Here is a 23,766-nt window from a genome sequence, read left to right as displayed (position 1 = left end):
TAGCAGCAGTTAAGCAGTAATGGTAGTATGCCTTCAAAACCAGGAATTCAGTGCTAACTTTCACTTCTGCTTGTCCAGTTCTGATTTTGTAAGCAACTAATTCCATATATCAAATATAGTTTTTTTACTTCAGTTAGATGTACATAGGGTGGTTTCTGATTTTTGTTTTGTTTTTGCTTTGAACTTAGAATAATTCAGTTTTATACCTTCACTCAAATTATAAGGGATAGGAGCTTCTTAATTAGTTTGTAAAGGAAAAGATGCAAAATATAAACTCATTAACCAGTTATGGCACTATTCTCTAAACCTAACACATCTTGGTTTAAGAATAGGGAAGAATAAAAAATTATGAGTACACTCCTGAGAGACTGGGGATGAAAGTGTTTACCATATTTAATGTCTATATTTCTACAAAAGAGAGCATGGTCTAAAAGTGAATTATAAAACACTTTCTTTCCTCACATGCAACACAACAGATAAAAATTAATTTTAAAGTTTCATTATCTGTGAATAAATAAGACTCAACATCACATACATTTAAAAAGATAATTGGCTCACTTTTTTTGACTGCCTTGTGTGGCATATGGGATCTTAGTTCCCTGACCACAGATGGAACCCACACCCTCTGTAGTGGAAGGACAAAGTCTTAAATACTAGGTCACCAGGGAAGTCCCCGGCTCATATATTCTAAATGATATATAGTTAGGTGAATGACGTAAGCATCAAATATTATAAATAGTATATAAGCATTTTATAAAAAGAAATATAATATTTTGTTATAGTTTTAAAATTTATACAGATGATAAAATAGATTGAAATTTATTCAGTACTTATTCATCCATATTTACTTCAGTATGTATTTTTCTAAACACAATAGAAAAAGAGCTCTCTCCATGAGGAGATTATAATTTAGTGGGGAAGGGAGATCATTGATTTGACTGGGCAGAATATGCAATGAATGGAGCACTGGATACAATGGAATCAAGATAAAAATAGCCTAATAGGTTATTGAAATGATGGAAAAATTGAATCTTCAAATTGAAAAGACATTAGGCAGAGCTTTTATTCCTGAAACTGATGGTAATAGATAATTCAGATGACCCTCCTGTGGAAAACAATAAAAAGTGATAGACAAGACTTTTAAAAAATTACTTTAGCAAATTCCCTGCTGGTCCAGTGGTTAGGACCCTCTGCATCCACTACGGAGGGCCTAAGGTTGGATCCCTGGTCAGGGAACTAAGATCCTGCAAACCACACAGTCTGGCCAAAAAAATGAAAAAAAATTCACTTAAAATATTAAAGAGGTGAAAACAGTCATTTTTGATGGATGCATGTAATAGAGGCACCTGTAAACAGTATATCAAAACTTATTATTCTCTCAGGGCATTTGAAAACATTTTCCTTTGGGCTTTGATTTGAAGCAATGTAAGATCAAAGAAATATAAATCAAGTCTCAGGGCCAGCCAAATGTTCAGCAATGTTATTTGAAGATATTTCCTATTTCAAGTGACCCCACAGGTCCACAATATAAACACAGTGTAAATGCCAAAAAAATCTAAACCTGCTTCCTCTGTTGGCTCTCTGGTGTTAAGTAGAGCGGAAGAAAAAAGAAAACATGCCTGGAAATTGTAGCTACAAATGGGGCCTCGTGTGTTTGTATTTTAAATCTGTGTAGGTTGAGTTGCAAGAAACATTAAGATATAACTTGGCTTGTGATAGTCCCTTATTTATAGTGTTTCTATCCTGGCTAGCAGAGAAGGCAATGGCACACCACTCCAGTACTCTTGCCTGGAAAATCCATGGACGGAGGAGCCTGGTGTGCTGCAGTCCATGGGGTCGCTAAGAGTCAGACACGACTGAGCAGCTTCACTTTGACTTTTCACTTTGATGCACTGAAGAAGGAAATGGCAACCCACTCCAGTGTTCTTGCCTGGAGAATCCCAGAGACGGGGGAGCCTGGTGGGCTGCCGTCTATGGGGTCGCACAGAGTTGGACACAACTGAAGCGACTTAGCAACAGCAGCAGCATCCTGGCTAGAACAAATGAAAATTATTTTTGAAATATGGAACATGCAAACAAGGCTTTGAGGAATACCCTACAAATAAATTTTCAGCGGCAGCCAGCCATATAATTCACATAAAGACAAAATGAATAAGAAGAATCAGAAACAACACAGGAGAAAAACACCCATACAAACTTCATATGTGGGAACTATCTGATTTAAAAACCATTTATAACTACCATATACAAATAAGTGACAAACTTCAAAGTATCTGCACAGAACAGTTTGAAAAAGATTGAAAGGGTCCCTGAGTTTCAGGGAAGGTAGTACAAAAATTATCCAAATTAGGATATAGTCTGATAAAGATAATTAATTTCAAGGATAGAAAGCGAATTATCTATAGGTGAAGAAAAGAGCCTTCAGACTCCTCATCAGCATTTATACCAGAACACGATGGAAATGTCTGGAGGCTTCTGAGAGAAACAAATTATGGCTCAAAAATGTAGAATTGGACATGAAATAACAGACTGGTTCCAAATAGGAAAAGGAGTATGTCAAGGCTGTATATTGTCACCCTGCTTATTTAACTTATATGCAGAGTACATCATGAGAAACGCTGGATTGGAAGAAGCACAAGCAGGAATCAAGATTGCCGGGAGAAATATCAGTAACCTCAGATATACAGATGACACCACCCTTATGGCAGAAAGTGAAGAGGAACTAAAAAGCCTCTTGGTGAAAGTGAAAGAGGAGAGTGAAAAAGTTGGCTTAAACCTCAACATTCAGAAAATGAAGATCATGGCATCTGGTCCCATCACTTCATGGGAAATAAATGGGGAAACAGTGGAAACAGTGGCTCCAAAATCACTGCAGATGGTGACTGCAGCCATGAAATTAAAAGACGCTTACTCCTTGAAAGGAAAGTTATGATCAACCTAGATAGCATATTCAAAAGCAGAGACATTACTTTGCCAACAAAGGTCCGTCTAGTAAAGGCTATGGTTTTTCCTGTGGTCATGTATGGATGTGAGAATTGGACTGTGAAGAAAGCTAAGCGCTGAAGAATTGATGCTTTTGAACTGTGGTGTTGGAGAAGACTCTTGAGAGTCCCTTGGACTGCAAGGAGATCCAACCAGCCCATTCTAAAGGAGATCAGCCCTGGGTATTCTTTGGAAGGAATGATGCTAAAGCTGAAACTCCAGTACTTTGGCCACCTCATGTGAAGAGTTGACTCATTGGAAAAGACTCTGATGCTGGGAGGGATTGAGGGCAGGAGGAGAAGGGGATGACAGAGGATGAGATGGCTGGATGGCATCACTGACTTGATGGACGTGAGTCTGAGTGAACTCCGGGAGATGGTGGTAGACAGGGAGGCCTGGTGCGCTTCGATTCATGGGGTCTCAAAGAGTTGGACACAACTGAGCGACTGAACTGAATGTTATACCTAGCCAAGCTATTCTAGTACAAAGATAACAATGTGGAAAACAGGAAAGAATTTCTAAAAGATTGCATTAACATTCATGACTACTTACAAAAAAAAAACTACTTAAACTTGAAATTCAGTCAGTGTATAGATGAACTGAGAAACTTTGATAGGGTTAATGTAATATTTGGTATCGAGAAATCTCTGAAGAAAAGAAAGTTGACTGAACAATATTCAGCTCAGTTCAGTTCACTTGCTCAGTCATATCTGACTCTTTGTGAGCCCACAGACTGCAAGTACGCCAGGCATTCCTGTCCATCACCAACTCCCAGAGCTTGCTCAAACTCCTGTCCATTGAGTCGGTGATGCCATCCAACCATCCCATCCTCTGTTGTCCCCTTCTCCTCCTGCCTTTAATCTTACCCAGCATCAGGATCTTTTCAAATGAATATTCAGGACTAATTTCCTTTAGGATTGACTGGTTTGATCTCCTTGTAATCTCAGGGACTCCCAAGAGTCTTCTACAATACTACAGTTCAAAAGCATCAATTCTTCAGCACCCAGGTTTCTTTATGGTCCAACTTTCACATCCATACATGACTACTGGAAATACCATAGCATTGATTAGATGGACCTTTGTCAGCAAAGTAGTGTCTCTGCTTTTTAATATGCTGTCTAGGTTGGCTGTCATAGCTTTTCCTCCAAGGAGCAAGTGTCTTTTAATTTCTTGGCTTCAGTCACTATCTCCAGTGATTTTGGAGCCCAAGAAAATAAAATTTCTCACTGTTTACATTGTTTCCCCATCTATTTGCCATGAAATGATGGGACTGGATGCAATGATGTTAGTTTTCTGAATTTTGAGTTTTAGGCCAGCTTTTTCACTCTCCTCTTTCACTTTCATCAGGAGGCTCCTTAGTTCCTCTTTACTTTCTGCCATAAGGGTGGTATCCTCTGCATGTCTGAGCTTATTGATATTTCTCCCAACAATCTGAATTCCAGCTTGTGCTTCATCCAACCTGGCCTTTTGCATGATGTATTTTGCATATAAATTAAATGAGTAGGGTGATAATATACAGCCTTGACATACTCCTTTCCCAATTTGGAACCAGTCCATTGTTCTATGTCCCATTCTAACTGTTGTTTGTTGACGTGCACACAGATTTCTCAGGAGGCAGGAAAGGAGATCTGGTTTTCCCATCTCTTTAAGAATTTTCCACAGTTTGCTGTAATCCACACAGTCAAAGGCTGTGGCATTGTCAATAAAGCAGAAATAGATGTTTTCCTGGAACTCTCTTGCTTTTTTTATGATCCCATGGATGGTGGCAATTTGAACTCTGGTTCCTGTGCCATCTCTAAATCCAGCTTCAACATCTGGAAGTTCTCAGTTCACATACCGTTGAAGCCTCACTTGGAGAATTTTGAGCGTTACTTTGCTAGTGTGTGAGATGAGTGCAATTGTGTGGTAGTTTGAACATTTTTGGCATTGCCTTTCTTTGGGATTTAATTTTATACCCAGCTAAATAATACTTCTCAAGCATATCATAATTCAAGAAATACAGTGGCCTATAAACTCTTCTTTAAAGGATTATACCTGATGAAATCCAGCGAATCAAGAGCTGATGCATAAATATGTTAAGCAAGAGCTGAACATAAATAATTCAGGACTGAGGAAGCTGGATAAAATAACTGACAGTAAGCACTGCATTTCATTCCAGTTTGAACATACCAGTTCATCTCAATTCACCCCTGAAACTTCATTTAAGCAATAGAGAGCAAAGATTTAACATAAATGAACATACGAAGACAAAAAGTATAGGAGTAAAGAGGAGGGTAGAAAAGTCACTAAAAATTTTGGAAGATGCTAAGTATACAGACAATTGGTTATGGACAGATTTCACTTTTTTACTGTTGCCAAATAAGAGTAGAAAGTGGGGGTACATTTGCAGGTGGGTAGGATTTGTAAGAAGAAAATCAAATCCAGCCAAAGTAATAATTCATATTGAGGGTCCAAGGAGAGGTTGACAGTGAAGAAAGGTGCCTTCCTTTTTCTCTCAGTGGCAGAAAATGGGAGGTACACTATTTGTAGATGTTATTATACAGGCTTGGCTGGACCAAGGGATGCTAGCACACTAAGGGTAGGGCTGAGACCTTATTAAGAAGAGAATTAAAGAAATTCTACATACTGATTAGGACCCCAGTTCCAACCAAGGAGCTCTTAGTGCTGAGTGATATCTTCATAACACCTTCCACCACTACCCCCATTCTTGTTGAATTTTTCTGTAGAAAATAACATAGGCCCAAGAAAAGAGATTTACAAATATTAACTTTTGGTCCCCAAGCCAAATGTTGTTTTCTATTTCATTATCCTAAGGTGAGATCAACCACTCAATTAGTCCCACCCAAACATGCCACACTTAATCAACTTTTTAGTGTCTCATGAAAAAAACAAACAGCCGAGCAGCATAATACATATAAAGGAGAGTCTCTAAAATGAGGCTAGAGACCAAAGACAAAGAGGTTAAAAGTATTAATAATTCTAAAGAAAAGTGAAATGCTAGGATCAGAAGATAAAATTTTAAAACTTAATATCTTCAGAGATATAAGAAAAGACCAAGTTGGTGTGATACAATAAAAGGCTGCCATTGATGGATAAAGGCCTAAATGTAAGGGCTAAAACTATAATACTCTTACAGGAAAATATAGGTGTAAATCTTCATGACCTTAGATTAGGCAGTGATTTCTTAGGCATGATACCAAAAACATAAGCAACCAAAGGAAAAATAAATAAATTTCAGTTCATTAAAATTTTTAAAAAACTCTTGTACTTCAAAGTACACTATCAATACATTTAAAAGACAAATCACATAATGGGAGACCATATTTGTAAATCATATGTCTGATAAGGGTGTAGTATCCAGATACTATTCCAACTCAACAACAGAAAGACCAAAATCCTATTTTAAAATGTAAAAAGAATTTGAGTAGGTATTTCTCCAGGAAGATATTCAAATGGTCAAATAATCAAATGAAAAGATGCTCAACAAAATTAGCTATCTGAGACATGCAAATCAAACCGCAATGAGATATACTTCATACCATCTAGGATGGCTATAATCAAACAGAAAATAACAAGTGCTGGTGAGGAGAAACTGGAATCCTCCTACACTATCACTGGGAATGAAAAATGGTACAGTTACCTTGGAAAGCAGTTTGGCAATTCCTTAAAAAGTTAAACAGTTGCTGTATGTATGACCTAGCAATTCTAATTCTAGGTATATACTCAAGAGGATCAAACATATGTCCACAAAAAACTTGAACATGAATGTTCATAGCAGTGATATTCATAATAGCACTAATGTGGAAACAAACCCCACTGGTAAGCTGGTAAAATGTGGGACATCAATACCATGTTAATATAGATTATTTGGCCATAAAAAGGAATGAAATACCAATATATGCCAAAACATGGAAACATTATGCAAATTGAGGGAAGACAGATCTAAATGGCTACATATTATATGATTCAATTTATATGAAATATCTAGAATAGAAGAATCCATAGAGACAAAAAGTTGATTAGCAGTTGAAGAGCAAGTGACTGTTAATGGGTACCAGGCTTCTTTTCAGGGTAATGAAAATGTGAAAATGTTCTAGAATTAGACAGACTGGTTCCAAATAGGAAAAGGAGTATGTTAAGGCTGTATATTATCACCCTGATTATTTAACTTATACGCAGAGTACATCATGAGAAACACTGGGCTGGAAGAAGCACAAGGTGGAATCAAGATTGCTGGGAGAAATATCAATAACCTCAGATATGCAGATGACACCACCCTTATGGCAGAAAGTGAAGAGGAACTAAAAAGCCTCTTGATGAAAGTGAAACAGGAGAGTGAAAAAGTTGGCTTAAACCTCAATATTAAGAAAACGAAGATCATGGCATCTGGTCCCATCACTTCATGGGAAACAGATGGGGAAACAGGGGAAACAATGGCTCCAAAATCACTGCAGATGGTGACTGCAGCCATGAAATTAAAAGACGCTTACTCCTTGGAAGGAAAGTTATGACCAATCTAGATAGCATATTGAAAAGCAGAGACATTACATTGCCAACAAAGGTCCGTCTAGTCAAGGCTATGGTTTTTCCAGTGGTCATGTATGGATGTGAGAGTTGGACTGTGAAGAAAGCTGAGCGCTGAAGAATTGATGCTTTTGAACTGTGGTGTTGGAGAAGACTCTTGAGAGTCCCTTGGACTGCAAGGAGATCCAACCCAGTCCATTCTAAAGGAGATCAGCCCTGGGTGTTCTTTGGAAGGAATGATGCTAAAGCTGAAACTCCAGTACTTTGGCCACTTCATGCGAAGAGTTGACTCACTGGAAAAGACTCTGATGCTGGGAGGGATTGAGGGCAGGAGGAGAAGGGGATGACAGAGGATGAGATGGCTGGATGGCATCACTGACTCGACGGACATGAGTTTGAGTAAACTCCAGGAGATGGTGATAGACAGGGAGGCCTGGTGTGCTGCGATTCATGGGGTCTCAAAGAGTTGGACATGACTGAGCGACTGAACTGAACTGAACTGAATGATTGTACAAGACCTACAAGCCCTTCTAGAACTAACACCAAAAAAATGATGTCCTTTTCATCATAGGGGACTGGAATGCAAAAGTAGGAAGTCAAGAGATACCTGGAGTAACAGGGAAGTTTGGCTTTGGAGTACAACATGAAGCAGGGCAAAGGCTAACAGAGTTTTGCCAAGAGAATGCATTGGTCATAGCAAACACCCTCTTCCAAAACACAAGAGATGACTCTACACATGGACATCACCAGATGGTCAGTACTAAAATCACACTGACTATATTCTTTGCAGCTGAAGATGGAGAAGCTCTATACAGTAAGCAAAAATAAGACCGAGAGCTGTCTGTGGCTCAGGTAATGAACTCCTTATTGCCAAATTCAGACTTAAATTGAATAAAGTAGGGAAAACCACTAGACCATTCAGGTATGACCTAAATCAAATCCCTTATGATTATACAGTGGAAGTGAGAAATATCTTCAAGGGATTAGATCTCATAGACATAGTAGCTGAAGAACTATGGACGGAAGTTCATGACACAGTACAGGAGGCAGTGAGCAAGACCTCCCCAAGAAAAAGAAATGCAAAAAGGCAAAATGGTTGTCTGAGGAGGCCTTACAAATAGCTGAGAAAAGAGGAGAAGTGAAAGGAAAAGATGAAATGGGAAGATATACCCATCTGAATGCAGAATTCCAAAGAATAGCAAGGAGAGATAAGACAGCCTTCCTAAGTGATCGATGCAAAGAAATAGAGGAAAATAACAGAGTGGGAAAGACTACAGATCTCTTCAAGAAGATAAGAGATACCAAGGAAACATTTCATGCAAAGATGGGCACAATAAAGGAATGGTATAGACCTAACAGAAGCAGAAGATATTAAGAAGAGGTGGCAAGAATACACAGAAAAACTATACAAAAAGAACTTAATGACCCAGATAACCATGATGGTGTGATCACTAACCTAGAGCTAGACATCCTAGAGTGTGAAGTCAAGTGGGCCTTAGGAAGCATCACTACAAACAAAGCTAGTGGAGGTGATGGAATTCCAGTTGAGCTATTTCAAATCCTCAAAAAGGATGCTGTGAAAGTGCTGCACTGAATATGCCAGCAAATTGGAAAACTCAGCAGTGGCTACAGGACTGGGAGAGGTCAGTTTTCATTTCAATCCCAAAGAAAGGCAGTGCCAAAAATGTTCCAACTACTGCACAGTTGCACTCATCTCACACACTAGCAAAGTAATGCTCAAAATTCTCAAAGCAAGGCTTCAACAGTATGTGAACCAAGAACTTCCAGATGTTCAAGCTGGATTTAGAGAAGGCAGACGGACCAGAGATCAAATTGCCAACATCTGTTGGATCATAAGAAAAGCAAGAGAGTTTCAGAAAAACATCTATTTCTGCTTTATTGACTATGCTAAAGCGTTTGTGTGGATCACAGCAAACTGTGGAAAATTCTTAAAGAGATGGGAAAACCAGATCCCCTTTCCTGCCTCCTGAGAAATCTGTGTGCAGGTCAAGAAACAACAGAACAGGACATGGAACAACAGACTGGTTCCAATTTGGGAAAGGAGTATGTCAAGGCTGTATATTATCACCCTGCTTATTTAACTTATATGCAGAGTACATCATGTGAAATGCTGGGCTCGATGAAGCACAAGCTGGAAACCAGATTGCTGGGAGAAATATCAATAACCTCAGACATGCAAAGGATACCACCCTTATGGCAGGAAGTGAAGAGGAACTAAGGAGCCTCCTGATGAAAGTGAAAGAGGAGGTGTACTCTTTCTGCCCCCTTCTGATGCCTATGTCAGAAGCTTTCTCTATCTCCTTTATACTTTAATAAAACTTTGTTACACAAAAGCTCTGAGCTATTAAGCCTCGTCTCTGGCCCTGGATTGAATTATTCTCCTCCGGGGGCCAAGAATCCCGGCGTCGTAATTCAACAACAAGCTTTCATCTTGGGGGCTCGTCCGGGATCCTTCAGGACAAGGTAAGGATGCTTGGAGCTCTAGTTCTTTGTCTCTTAGCAAACACGTTTTATGCTGTGCTTTACTAACTCTACAGTGTGCTTGTGTAAAGGAATGACATGCCCTGCGTGAAGCAAGTGAGGAGCCTTGCTCTGCGGTTATACATCTTATGGGTGAGGGGCCTGGTGCCATTCTAAGTTTTGAGACACTCCTTTCTTTCATTAACAGACTGCTGGTGACTATATAATATCCAGCTAAAGACTACCAGGGGGTACTCTTTCTGCCCCCTTCTGATGCCTATGTCAGAAGCTTTCTCTGTCTCCTTTATACTTTAATAAAACTTTGTTACACACACACACACACACAAAGGAAAGTGAAAGAGGAGAGTGAAAAACCTGGCTTATAACTCAACATTGTAAAAACAAAGATCATGGCATGTGGTCCCATCATTTCATGGCAAATAGATGGGGAAATGATGGAAACCGTGACTGACTTTATTTCACTGGGCTCCAAAGTCACTGCAGATGGTGACTGCAGCCATGAAATTGTAAGATGCTTGCTCCTTGGAAGAAAAACTATGACCAACAAACCTATACAGCATATTTAAAAAGCAGAGACATTACTTTGCCACCAAAGATCCGTCTAGTCAAATCTATGGTTTTTCCAGTACTCGTCTATTGGTGTGAGAGTTGTACCATAAAGAAGACTGATCACCAAAGAAGTGATGCTTTTGAACTGTGGTGTCAGAGAAGACTCTTGAGAGTCCCTTGGACTTCAAGGGGATCAAACCTGTCAATGCTAAAGGGAGTCAACCCTGAATAATCACTGGAAGTGATTGATGCTGAAGCGCCAATACTTTGGCTGGCTACCTGATACAAAGAGCTGACTTGCTGGAAAATACCCTGATGCTGCGAAAAATTGAAGGCAACAAGAGAAGGGGTGACAGAGGACGAGATTGTTGGATGACATTACCAACTTAATGGGTATGAATTTGAGCAAGCTCTGGGAGATAGTGAAGGACAGGGAAGCCTGGAATGCTGCAGTCCTTGGCATTGCAAAGAGTCATACAATCCTGAGTGACTGAACAAGAACAACAAAACTCAATCTGAAGGGTTAAAACTTAGGTTGAGATGCTGCTCAGAATGGCTGGTATCAAAAACTCTACAAAGAATAAATGCTGGAGAAGGGGTGGAGAAAAGGGAACCCTCTTACACTGTTGGTGGAAATGGAAACTAGTATAGCCACTGTGGAAAACAGTGTGGAGATTCCTTAAAAAACTGGAAGTAGAACTGCCATATGATCCCAATGCTAGGCATACAAACTGAGGAAATCAGAATTGAAAGAGACACGTGTACCCCAATGTTCATCGCAGCACTGTTTACAATAGCCAGGACATGGAAGCAATGTAAATGTCCATTGGCAGATGAATGGATAAGAAAGCTGTGGTACATATACAATGGAATATTACTCAGGTATTAAAAAGAACATAGTTGAATCAGTTCTAATGAGGTGGATGAAACTGGAGCCTATTATACAGAATAAAGTAAGTCAGAAAGAAAAACATCAATACAGTATATTAACACATTGTATATGGAATTTAGAAAGATGGTAACAATGACCCTATATGCGAGACAGCAAGAGAGACACAGATATAACGAACAGGCTTTTGGACTCTGTGGGAGAAGGCAAGGGTGGGATGATTTGAGAGAATAGCTTTGAAACATGTATATTACCATACGTGAAATAGACGACCAGTCCACACTGGATGCATGAAACAGGGCACTCAAAGCCAGTGCACTGGGACAACCCTGAGGGATGGGATGGGGAAGGAGGTGGGAGGGGGTTCAGGATGGGGACACATGTACACCCGAGGCTGATTCATGTCAATGTATGGGGAAAACCACCACAATATTGTAAAGTAATTAGCTTCCGATTAAATAAATTTTTAAAAACAATAAAAAAATAGGTTGAGAAAATTCTTAGAATCCAGGGAAATGAAGACAAAAGGCAGTAAATAGAGAAACATTAAGAAAAACTGAATATCAACCAAGGAGGTCACTATATAACTAAAAGGAGTTAGAGAACCAGTAAACAAGGACACTGAGTAGAGGAAATAATTTTTTAAATTATACACATACACATCCCAAATCCTGTCCTAGTCTAAAGAATGTCACAAGATTGACAGATCTCACTGAAGAATTATCACAATAAATGACAAAATTCTTACACTATGACACTACATAGTTAATAAGAAATTCTATAAAAATGGAGGTAATATATAATGACTTAATTTCATCTTTAACAAGCTTTCTTAGCCTCAGTACTATTGGCCTTTGGGGGCCATATAATTCCTTATGTGCAGGGGGGCTGTCCCATGCATTGTAGAATGTTTAGCAACATCCCTACCAACTAGATGCCAGTAGCACCATCTCCTCCAATTGTGCCAATCAAAAATGGTTCCATATATTACCAAATGTTGCTGGGTGGCAAAATTGCCCCAGCTGAGAACCAGGGATCTAGAAAAAAATAGATCTTAGAAAAAAATGGGTAATGAAAATGTTGAATTCCTCAACACAAGAGATTAGAAAACAAAGCAATGCCTTCAAAATGCTGCTGCTGCTGCTAAGTCACGTCAGTCGTGTCCAACTCTGTGCGACCCCATAGACAGCAGCCCACCAGGCTCCACCATCCCTAGGATTCTCCAGGCAAGAACACTGGAGTGGGTTGCCATTTCCTTCTCCAGTGCATGAAAGTGAAAAGTGAAAGTGAAGTCGCTCAGTCGTGTCCGACTCTTAGTGACCCCATGGACTGCAGCCTACCAGGTTCCTCTGTTCATGAGATTTTCCAGGCAAGAGTACTAGAGTGGGTTGCCGTTGCCTTCTCCACTTCAAAATGCTAGCAGCAAATAATTGCTAACCTGTAATTCCACATTCACTGAAATCAGTAAATCATTTGAATCTACTGCATCCAAAATTTTCAGATGTTCAAGTTCTCAGTAAGTTTATCACCAAATATTTTTCAGGAATGTAGGGAAAGAAACCAATAAAGAGGAAGTCATAAAAATGCAGAAAATGAAATCAAACTGAGGAGAGAGATAAAAGTTATTTCCTAGGACAAAAAGTATAGCACAAATCCCAAACTGCCCAGCCATGGAATAGGACTAGAGAACACATAGTGTATAACTAGCACAAGCCTGGGTGGATCCAGGATGGCTCCATGGGGAAAAAAAGGAACTGAGAGGTTTTTTTAAGCACTTAATAATATAACGAGGTGCTTTAGACTTTACAAAGTATGGGGATAACTTAAAAGTATATACCTAGAAAAGTAAGTAAAGTGGAAAGTGAGACAATTATAAACTTAAGAGTTTATAAACTTAAGAAAAATATCAGTAACATGAGGTTCAGGTATAAGTGATATTTATGCAATTATTTAAACACTACTTAAACAGATTACGACATTGTTATCAGAGAGGATGTGGTAGAAGTGTTCAAGTTTGTGTGTGTGCTCCTTAGAAGTAAATGGATAATATCTAAAACTTAAATTGAGAAAAAGGATTTTTTCACCATATTATTTAGAAACATGGAAGCAAATATTATGGGGGAAAAAAGTTAAAAGGCTCAGAAGTTATCATCTCTGGGCAGTCAGACATGAGTACACTTGGAAAAATTGAAGTGTTGTATGACAAATATTTAAAACATAAAATGTCTAAACAATGATAAACATCATCTTTTAAAAACACATTGTATGGAGAAGGAAATGGCAACTCACTCCAGTATTCTTGCCTTGGAAATGCCATGGACAAAGGAGCCTGGTGGGCTATAGTCCAGTGGGGTCACAAAAGAGTGGGACATGACTTAGCAACTAAAACAACAACAAATTCCTTGACTTAGGTCCCTTCCAGGGCTTGGGCAGCTTACAACCTGCCATAAAAAATACCATAGACGGTGTGGATTAAGCAACAGAAACTTATTTCTTACAGTTCTGGAGGCTGGAAGTCTGAGCTCTGGGTGTTAGCAGGTTAGATTCTGATGAGATCTTTCTTCCTGGCTTGCAGATGGCCACCTCAGTGTGCCCTCACATGATAGAAAGAGCAAGTTCTCTGCTGTCTCTTAGGAAGGCATTAATCTCATGAAGAAGACCCCTGCCCTCCTGAGGGTATCCAAACCTAATTATACCCCAAAGGCCCAGCTCCAATTTCCATTACATTGAGGGTTCCGGCTTCAATGTATGATCTTGGGAAGACACAACTGAGTCCACAGCACTTGGAAAAAACACTAATTTTAAAAATTAAAAGTAAACAGAACCATATGATCCAGCAATCCCACTTCTGGTTATATATCCAAAAGAAACAAAATCAGAATCTCAAAGGGGGAAAAAAATCACATTGCAAATGTTATAAACATTGACAACTCTATATATTTGCTATCTTCTTAAGTTTATTTGCTCACTTATTTAGCTATGTTGAGTCTTAGTTGCAACAGGCAGACTCTTAGCTGTGTCTTAGTTGCAGCATGTGGAATGATGGGATGCCAGGATGAGGGATCTAGTTCTCTGGCTAGGGACTCAACCCAGAGTGCCTGCTTTGGGAGCCGGGAGACTTAGCCAGTGGGTCACCAGGGAGGTCCCTATTTGCTCACTAATAAGAGGGCAGTTAAGTGATGCTAATATTTAATATGCATCACATTCTTGTTTGTTAACCTTGTAGGGCTTATTTAAGCATAAGCAAGTTCTGTAGTTACATATTATTTTGTTTTTATTCAAGTAAAATCTGATAGTTTTAATTATAAAGATAGGAATTTATTACGGATCCATTTTATGTTATTTTCATCTATTATAAGCATCATGGAAATGTTTTAGGATGATGTTGAAAATTATTTCTGAGTGGGAGAATGTTAATTTGCTTTCCTTTTCTTATTAAATGTTAAAATAACTAAAAGAATCATTTTCATACTAAAAACCATTTATTATGAAAAAGAAATAACTACCAACTTTTTTCTACTTAACTGGGATTAAATCCTTTAAAAATTATAGTAGGTGGTCTAATTAAACGATACCAATTTTGAAAGAAAGTACTCAGAAAGCATTCAGATAAAATATTAGTTCATTTGAGGAAAGACAATAGTGCTTTTGAAACAACACTACAGAACTCTAGCAGTTTACAAGGTCGCAAAATTTTTTGCATAAGTGAAAAATGTTTAAAAAGCCATCATTTACAATAGTCAGACATGCAATAATAATCATAAAACAATTCTCTTAGTTATAACAAGTTATCAACGAACAAGTTCAACTATCAGGAACCTGAAAACACTTCTGACTTAGAAAAATCTGACCTCCAAAACTTGAGAAACACCATTTCTCTGCTAAATGTTTGATCTCCCATGCAAAATGTTAAGGGCTTATCAAAATCGACAAAAGAGCAACAATAAAAACCACCTAGAGATTCGGAATGTAAAACACTTCAAACTATAAATAGGACAATACTTAACGAATGTGTGAATATGTAAGCTCTTCATGTTAATGAAAGGGTTGGAAATTAATAGTGAATATGATCATTGATCATCTCTTGTCAAGTGAGATTCCTAACTGAACCCCAAACGATTTCTAAAGTTAGCGTTTTCCGCGGTGTCCACATCAGCTCCTTCACTCATGAGGCTGGGGACAATAGGTTTGAGAAATTTGAATTCGCCGGACCCAGTACCTCCAGTCAGACACACCTCGTACTGGTAGCTCTGCGACAGGGTCCCCGTGCCGCTGACGTCCACCAGGTGGCCCGGGAAGTGGCCCTCGGGCACCGGGCAGCGACCCGCCGAGCCCGGCCCGCCCCTCCTGCACAGCCGCACCGCCACGAACACCAGCACCGAGAAGAGGAAGAGCGACGACACCGACGCCAAGGCCACCACCAGGTAGACGGTGAGCGGGTCGGCCGGCGCCGCGGCCGCCGCTTCCGCTTCCGGCGGCGGCAGGTAGGGCTGCGAGAAGCCGTCCACCAGCAGCACGTGCAGCGTGACGCTGGCCGACAGCGGCGGCTCGCCGTTGTCCTTGACCAGCACCACCAGCCGCTGCTTGGGCGCGTCGCGCTCGCTCAGCAGCCGCGCCGTGCGCACCTCGCCGTTGTGCGCCCACACGCCGAACAGCCCGGGCTCCGTGGCCTTGAGCAGCTGGTACGACAGCCAGGCGTTCTGGCCCGCGTCGCCGTCCACCGCCACCACCTTGGTCACCAGGTAGCCCGGCTCGGCCGCCCTGGGCACCAGCTCGGTGCAGGGCGCCGAGGCGTTCTGCAGCGGGTAGAGCACGAAGGGCGCGTTGTCGTTGGCGTCCGCCACGAGCACGCGCACCAGCGCCTGGCTGCTGAGCGCGGGCGAGCCGCGGTCGGTGGCGCCCACGCGGAACTCGAAGGCCCGCAGGGCCTCGTGGTCCAGGGACGTGAGGGCGAAGAGGTGGCCGTTGTCGGGGTTGATGGACACGAGGGAGGCGAGGGGCAGGAGCGGGTCGGGGGGCGGCAGCAGCGAGTAGGTGACCTGGGCGTTGGCGCCGGCGTCTGTGTCTGTGGCGCTGACGCTGCCGATGTGCAGGGCGGGGCTGTTGTTCTCGCGGACCCACAGGGTGTAGGAGGTCTGGGTGAAGGCGGGGGCGTTGTCGTTGACGTCGGACACCAGCACGGTTATGTTGTGCTCGGTTTTCAGTCTGGGGGTCCCCATGTCAGTGACCGTGATAGTGATGTTGTACTCGGCTTTTTCTTCTCTGTCCAGTGCGCCTTCTGTTACCAAAGTGTAAAAATTTTCTATCGTGAGCTTCAGTAGGAAAGGGAGATGGTCTTGGATGGAACACATCATTTTTCCATTGTTACCAGTATCTGAATCTGAAATTCCAAAAACAGCGACCACAGTGTCAGGGGTGTTTTCTGGGATATCATTAATGAGTAGTGATATGGTCAATTCAGGGGCGTTGTCGTTTACATCCATTACTTCTACGGCTACAGTGCATTTTCCTGAAAGACCGCCGCCATCTGAGGCCTCAATTTCTATATGGTAAGATCTAATTTCCTCAAAATCAACTTTTTTTTTAATCGAATATCCCCTGTGACTGTGTTTACTTCGAAGGCCTGAATGACTTGATTTGAGGATTGGAAAAATGAGTAGGAGAGCTCGCCATAGATCCCAGCATCCAAATCTCTAGCAGAAACAGTGATGACAAGGGAGCCTATAGGGCTGTTTTCTGGGACCTGCACCTGGTAGAGCTGCTGAGCAAATTCAGGGGCGTTGTCATTTATGTCCAGGACTATGATGAGGACCTGGGAAGTCCCAGTCTTGGGCGGTGACCCACCATCCATCGCTGTGAGGGTTAACCTGAGCTCAGGCTGCTCCTCACGGTCCAGCTCTTTGTCCAGCACCAGCTCCGGGTATTTTCTGCCATCGCTGTGATTTCGAGTAAAAAGGTGGAAATGGAAGTTGGAGCTAATTGTGTAGTTCTGTACTGTATTACTACCAACGTCTAAATCTTGAGCTATTTTCAAAGGATATGCAGACCCTGGATGGCTGCTTTCTGATATTTTCAGGAGGATTTCATTTTCCAAGAATTCTGGGGCATGGTCATTTACATCTTGAAGCTGTAATTCACCTTGAATAAACTGCACCGGGTTTTTCAGTAACACCTGGAAATGCAGTATACATGGATCCGTGTCACCGCACAAATCTTCTCGGTCCAGTTTTTCTTTTAGTATCAAATTCCCACTCTTCTGCTCGATCTGCAAATGCTGTTTATTCCCTTTGAAAAGAATCCGGGCGCCCCGAGAAACCAGCTCCCCTAAGCCCAACCCCAGATCTTTTGCTAGATTGGCTACAAATGAACCGCTGTCCCTCTCTTCTAGAACTGAATACTTAATGATCTGACCGCCCGCCTCCCACAATAATAATAGAATAATAATGGCGGTCACTTGCCTTTTCTGAGTCACTTTGGGTAGCGGTGTCTCCATCGTTCCCGAGTCCAAAAGATGCAGTATTTAATCAAAAAGTAGTTGTTTTGCGCCAGATCTGCTATCTTGATTCTGTAATTTTGAGTTACTTCTTGTCATGGACTGACAAGGGGATAGCTGACTCTCTGAAACCTATCCCCAGCTGTGTAAATATTTCCTTTGTGAGCTACCAGAAACAGATCGGCTTTTATGGAGTCTAGGACTCTGCAGACACTGTTTTTTTTCACTCTCTTAGCCTGCAGCGCCACCAAGCGTTCTTCTTTACAACTTCAGGGAGTTTTCATTTCAAAGTATAATATCAAAATTGCAGTGAACACACTGTGGGTCATAAAATGTTATAAATTCCTTTCCTCCGCACCTGTAATGCAGTCTTGTCCAGGTAGGTAACAGTAGTTGTGAGAATAAAATAAGTTATTTATCTAAATCTAATTCATTTTCCCTTTAAAGGTACAAGTTTGGTACGCAAAACTCAGCTCAAGACAAATTTATTTTTCATTTAATAAGTATTTCTCTGTGCAGGAATTATTATAGCTTCTCGGGATAAAATTGTAAATTAAGCACAAAAATTCTTGCTCTTGCAAAGCTTACATTCTATTAAAAAATTACTAATTTGTTCTATGGTGTTAGAAGAAGTTATACATTTTTAAAGCCAGATTTTACTCCCCCCAAAACTGCAGTGTGCCTGGAACTTCTGGGAAAATGTGACTTTTCAGTCTCTGGGATACACAGACTTTGGACCTTTTTTTCCTTCGTAAGTTCATTGTGTACAAGGCCCAGTGAGAGGAAATGACTATTTGTTTTATTAGAAAACAATTGTAAGTTATCAACTCAGGCAATGTCTTTCTGCAAACATGAAGAAGGCAATAAAGCCAATGAATGAACTCAAAGTATATCTTTCTAGGGAAAGGTTTTGACCTGGCAGCATAGGGCCCACACCCCTGTATGTTTTATACCCTCTGGGACTATGCAAATGGGTTTACTGAAAACATCCACTGTACCGACTAAAGTCATGTGGTTGGAGTGAGAACAGCAGAAGCAGGAACTCCCCCCAAAGAAGAATGGAGGAGGATAGGGTAAATATCTGGTGTAAGTTCCCCCTACACTCACTAATTGGTAATCATCTATGAAAAAAGAGCCATGTAGTTCACTTATCTGAACACAGAACACAGCCAAATATAATTTAGTTAAGCCCAGTTGCATTAAGAATAAAAAGAAAATACTCACTCATTTGTCACTCTAGAATAAATTGCCTGACTTTGATAGGAAGTTGTAAAGAGGGACTTCTCATAATATACTACAAATATAACCAAACCAAATATGGGTTAAATTGTGAAAGTAAATTATTTTGTGGCTAACAAAGGTAAATGGTGCATATACATCAGTGAAAGAGAAAAATCTGACTAGTAACCTGCTCCTAGTAACTAACTTAGGTCTTAGGAGGGAACATACATATAGAAGCTTGAGAAATAGGCACAGGAGCTTGAAAAAATATAATCTGGATTTTCCTAAAAATACTTTTGAACTTTCAAATTGTTAGACAAAGACGAGGAGGTGAAATGTACTCTGAAGCACTTTATATTCTGTAATAGAGTTTGGGGTGAATGAGGGTGTTTTCTGTTTAGAAGGCAAATAAAAGGGTGATATTTAATAACTTTATTTACTGGCAAGGGTACTATATTGTAGTGAGAATATTAGGATTACTTATTCCCTGAAGGTTATTTTTAAAATTCACTATTGGACTGTTAATAACATTAACAAATATTTATTAAACATTTATAATTGTGTTTTAAATGATCATCATATATTTACATGAAGTTCAAAAACTAATTTAATGTGTTGACACTTTCCAGAAGTCTGTATTGATAGAAAATGTGTATGTACTATTGTGATATATTGAAATGCACATAAATGTGACTAGCTATTAGGTATTTAGCCATCATTAGTATCTATTTTTAGTTTTTCACACTATAGGAGTTACTCAAAAATGAGACTTACATTGGTGGGTTAAAAAACTATCAAACATATTTTAAACATGTCCCTACATGTCACTTGTGATGACAGCTGTCACTACTAGTTAGAGAAGAATCTTGAGGACTTTGGAATATAAAATTTATAAAAAGGATAGATGATTAAAATGTTTTAAAATTATGCAAATAAAATTTTAGTGTTCCCTGGTGGCTCTACAGTAAAGAATCTGTCTGCCAATGCAGGAGACTCAGGTTTGATTCCTGGGTCAGGAAGATCCCTTGAGAAAGAAATGGCAACCAACTCCAATATTCTTGCCTGGAAAATCCCATGGACAGAGGAGCCTGATGGGCTACCGTCCATGGAATTGCAAGGAGTCAGACATGACTTAGCAGCTAAACAGTCAGATTGTCAATATAGTGGAGAGTAATATTTAAATACTTTTGAACTGTGGTTTTGAAGAAGACTCTTAAGAGTCCCTTGGAGTACAAGAAGATCCAACCAGTCCATTCTAATGGAGATCAGTCCTGGGTGTTCTTTGGAAGGACTGATGCTAAAGCTGAAACTCCAATACTTTGGCCACCTTATGAGAAGAGTTGACTCACTGAAAAAGACTCTGATGCTGGGAGGGATTGGGGGCAGGAAGAGAAGGGGACGACAGAGGATGAGATGGCTGGGTGGCATCACCAACTCGATGGACATGAGTCTGAGTAAACTCCGGGAGTTGGTGATGGACAGGGAGGCCTGGTGTGCTGCGATTCATGGGGTCGAAGAGACTCGGACACGACTGAGCAACTGAACTGAATATTTACAAAAACCCTAAAGTTAACGCATGAAAAATACAGTGAATACCCACTGTCTGACTCTTTAAAATTTCACAATGAGGAGCAGTAGTAAAACAATCATGAAACGGACCATCAATAATATGCATCGATAACATGTATCTTTAAGTTAAAATAGTTTACCAAACTTATAAGTAGGGCTTAATGACAGAAAAATCCAATAGTTAATTGAATAGGAAACTATTCCGAACGGTGGGGTTTTCCTTGATTTCCCTCACAGTATCCTGGAGAGGGAAGGTGGGCAGAATCGGCTTCAGACACTTGAATTCCCCGGTCCCGGTACCTCCCGTCAGACACACCTCGTACTGGTAGCTCTGCGACAGGGTCCCCATGCCGCTGACGTCCACCAGGTGGCCCGGGAAGTGGCCCTCGGGCACCGGGCAGCGACCCGCCGAGCCCGCCCCGCCCCTCCTGCACAGCCGCACCGCCACGAACACCAGCACCGAGAAGAGGAAGAGCGACGACACCGACGCCAAGGCCACCACCAGGTAGACGGTGAGCGGGTCGGCCGGCGCCGCGGCCGCCGCTTCCGCTTCCGGCGGCGGCAGGTAGGGCTGCGAGAAGCCGTCCACCAGCAGCACGTGCAGCGTGACGCTGGCCGACAGCGGCGGCTCGCCGTTGTCCTTGACCAGCACCACCAGCCGCTGCTTGGGCGCGTCGCGCTCGCTCAGCAGCCGCGCCGTGCGCACCTCGCCGTTGTGCGCCCACACGCCGAACAGCCCGGGCTCCGTGGCCTTGAGCAGCTGGTACGACAGCCAGGCGTTCTGGCCCGCGTCGCCGTCCACCGCCACCACCTTGGTCACCAGGTAGCCCGGCTCGGCCGCCCTGGGCACCAGCTCGGTGCAGGGCGCCGAGGCGTTCTGCAGCGGGTAGAGCACGAAGGGCGCGTTGTCGTTGGCGTCCGCCACGAGCACGCGCACCAGCGCCTGGCTGCTGAGCGCGGGCGAGCCGCGGTCGGTGGCGCCCACGCGGAACTCGAAGGCCCGCAGGGCCTCGTAGTCCAAGGACGTGAGGGCGAAGAGGTGGCCGTTGTCGGGGTTGATGGACACGAGGGAGGCGAGGGGCAGGAGCGGGTCGGGGGGCGGCAGCAGCGAGTAGGTGACCTGGGCGTTGGCGCCGGCGTCTGAGTCTGTGGCGCTGACGCTGCCGATGTGCAGGGCGGGGCTGTTGTTCTCGAGGACCCACAGAGTGTAGGAGGTCTGGGTGAAGGCGGGGGCGTTGTCGTTGACGTCGGACACCAGCACGGTTATGTTGTGCTCGGTTTTCAGTCTGGGGGTTCCCATGTCAGTGACTGTGATGGTGATGTTGTACTCGGCTCTTTCCTCTCTGTCTAGCGGTCTCTCTGTCACCAGAGTGTAAAAGTTTTTGAACGTGGGTTTCAAGAAAAAGGGGAGACCATTGTGAATGGAGGAAACCATCTTACCGTTTTCCCCGGAATCTGGATCAGAAACACTGAAAACAGCCACCACAGTCTCTGGGGAGTTTTCTGGGATAGAGCTGATGAGTCTTGACATGGTCAGTTCGGGGGCATTGTCGTTCACATCCACCACCTCTATAGCTACAGTGCATTTTCCTGAAAGGCCTCCGCCGTCTGTGGCTGCAATCTCCACGTTATAAAATCGAGTTGCCTCGAAATCCAAAGCCCTTTTCAGACTAATTTCTCCTGTTATTTCGTCTATTACAAATGGTTGAGTAACTTCATCTCCTTGGAACAGAGCATAGGCTACTTTCCCATATGTTCCTGCATCTAAATCTCGGGCAGAGACAGCGACAACTAAGGAGTTTAGGGGACTGTTCTCTGGAATCTGTACCTCATAGACGGACTGTAAAAACTCTGGGGCATTGTCATTAATGTCCACGACTTCGATGCGGACTGTAGTGGCCCCAGATCTGGGCGGAGCCCCCCCATCCAGCGCGGTGAGGGTTAAACTGAGCTCAGGCTGCTGCTCCCGATCCAGTGCTTTGTCCAGCACCAGCTCTGGGTATTTTTTGCCATCTCCACGATGATGAGTGACAACATGAAAATGGGAGTTGGGGCTGATTGTGTAGTTTTGAACCGTGTTGCTACCTATGTCAAAGTCCTGAGCTATTTTCAAAGGAAACACAGTCCCTGTCTGGACGCTCTCTGGGATTTTTAGAAGCATCTCTCTCTCTAGGAACTCTGGGGAATGGTCATTTATATCTGTGAGCTGTAGATCAGCCTGAATAATTTGCACCGGGTTTTCCAGTAATAGTTGGAAATGCAGTATACAGGGATCTGTTGCCCGGCACAATACTTCCCGGTCTAGTTTTTCATATAGAAGCAAATTCCCGGTCGTTATATCCAGCTGCAAGAGCTGTTTGTTTCCTTTGTAATGGATTCGCGTGCCCCGCGTGGCTAGTTCCCCCACCCTGAGACCCAGGTCTTTTGCCAGGTTGGCCACAAAAGACCCACTTTCTGTTTCTTCTGGCATGGAATATCTAATTTCTTCAGAGCCAGCCTCCCACAAAAGGAACAATATAGCAAGAAAGAGAACTTGCCTTTTTTGTAGCGTTTTTGCTGGCGCTGTCTCCATTGTCCACACCCGGTGCAAGAAGGTAGTTTCTTCAACTCGATATACAATCAATCCAGATGAGTTCGTTAAATAAAATGGAATTTGATCTTATTGACTTGCGCTAGGACGATGCCCTTCTCAGAGATCTCTGCCCCTAGATTCTATGTAAATTGCTTTCTTCTTTTAGAAAGCACTCGGGGTTCTGATTGCCACTTTAAAGGCTTCCGGGGCAGTCACAGATCCCTTCATTCATACTCCTAGCTTGCAGCGCCACCAGGCGTCATTATTTACTATTGCATATAGTATGGGCTGTTTCATTCCGAGCTTTAACTTGGTATGTATCAGTTTCCTTTTAAGTCAGAAATGCTTCCGATTGATTCTGTATTTCCAGTTTTTAGTTACTGGAAGTTCTGAATAAGCATTTGCTAAGTTAACTTTCAGTGAAAGAATACTTTTCAGAACTAAAATGATGTATCAGTATTCCTC

The 23,766-nt window shown here is 42.0% G+C and overlaps 2 protein-coding genes across 3 annotated transcripts; both read right to left on the bottom strand.

Annotated features, from left to right (window-relative positions):
* Positions 1-14,909: 14,909 nt before the first annotated feature.
* LOC138440402 (protocadherin beta-17-like) lies at positions 14,910-18,036 on the bottom strand. Its single transcript, XM_069589862.1, is given in 2 exon segments — positions 14,910-17,027; positions 17,030-18,036. Coding segments are annotated over 2 exon segments (2,391 nt in total). The 5' UTR covers positions 17,940-18,036; the 3' UTR covers positions 14,910-15,546.
* Positions 18,037-18,408: 372 nt separating this feature from the next.
* Positions 18,409-23,531, bottom strand: LOC138440403 (protocadherin beta-5-like). 2 transcript variants are annotated; one of them, XM_069589865.1, is made up of 2 exons: positions 22,170-23,531; positions 18,409-22,088 (listed from the first exon to the last, which is right to left on the bottom strand). In XM_069589865.1, exons 1-2 carry the CDS (start codon positions 23,299-23,301, stop codon positions 20,911-20,913), a joined length of 2,310 nt encoding a protein of 769 aa, XP_069445966.1. In that variant the 5' UTR covers positions 23,302-23,531; the 3' UTR covers positions 18,409-20,910. The 2 variants fall into 2 exon arrangements, with proteins under 2 accessions (XP_069445966.1, XP_069445964.1); XM_069589863.1 differs by having other exon boundaries at positions 18,409-23,471.
* Between the last annotated feature and the right edge of the window lie 235 nt (positions 23,532-23,766).

The sequence above is a fragment of the Ovis canadensis genome, chromosome 5 (assembly GCF_042477335.2).
Source record: "Ovis canadensis isolate MfBH-ARS-UI-01 breed Bighorn chromosome 5, ARS-UI_OviCan_v2, whole genome shotgun sequence".
Taxonomy (NCBI): domain Eukaryota; kingdom Metazoa; phylum Chordata; class Mammalia; order Artiodactyla; family Bovidae; genus Ovis; species Ovis canadensis.
The sequence above is the reverse complement of the archived record's forward strand: the minus strand, read 5'-3'. Positions and strand labels throughout refer to the sequence as shown.

What these genes read in the sequence shown, in the direction of transcription:
- LOC138440403 (XM_069589863.1), bottom strand. Translation starts at nt 23,301, where the DNA reads ATGGAGACAGCGCCAGCAAAAACGCTACAAAAAAGGCAAGTTCTCTTT.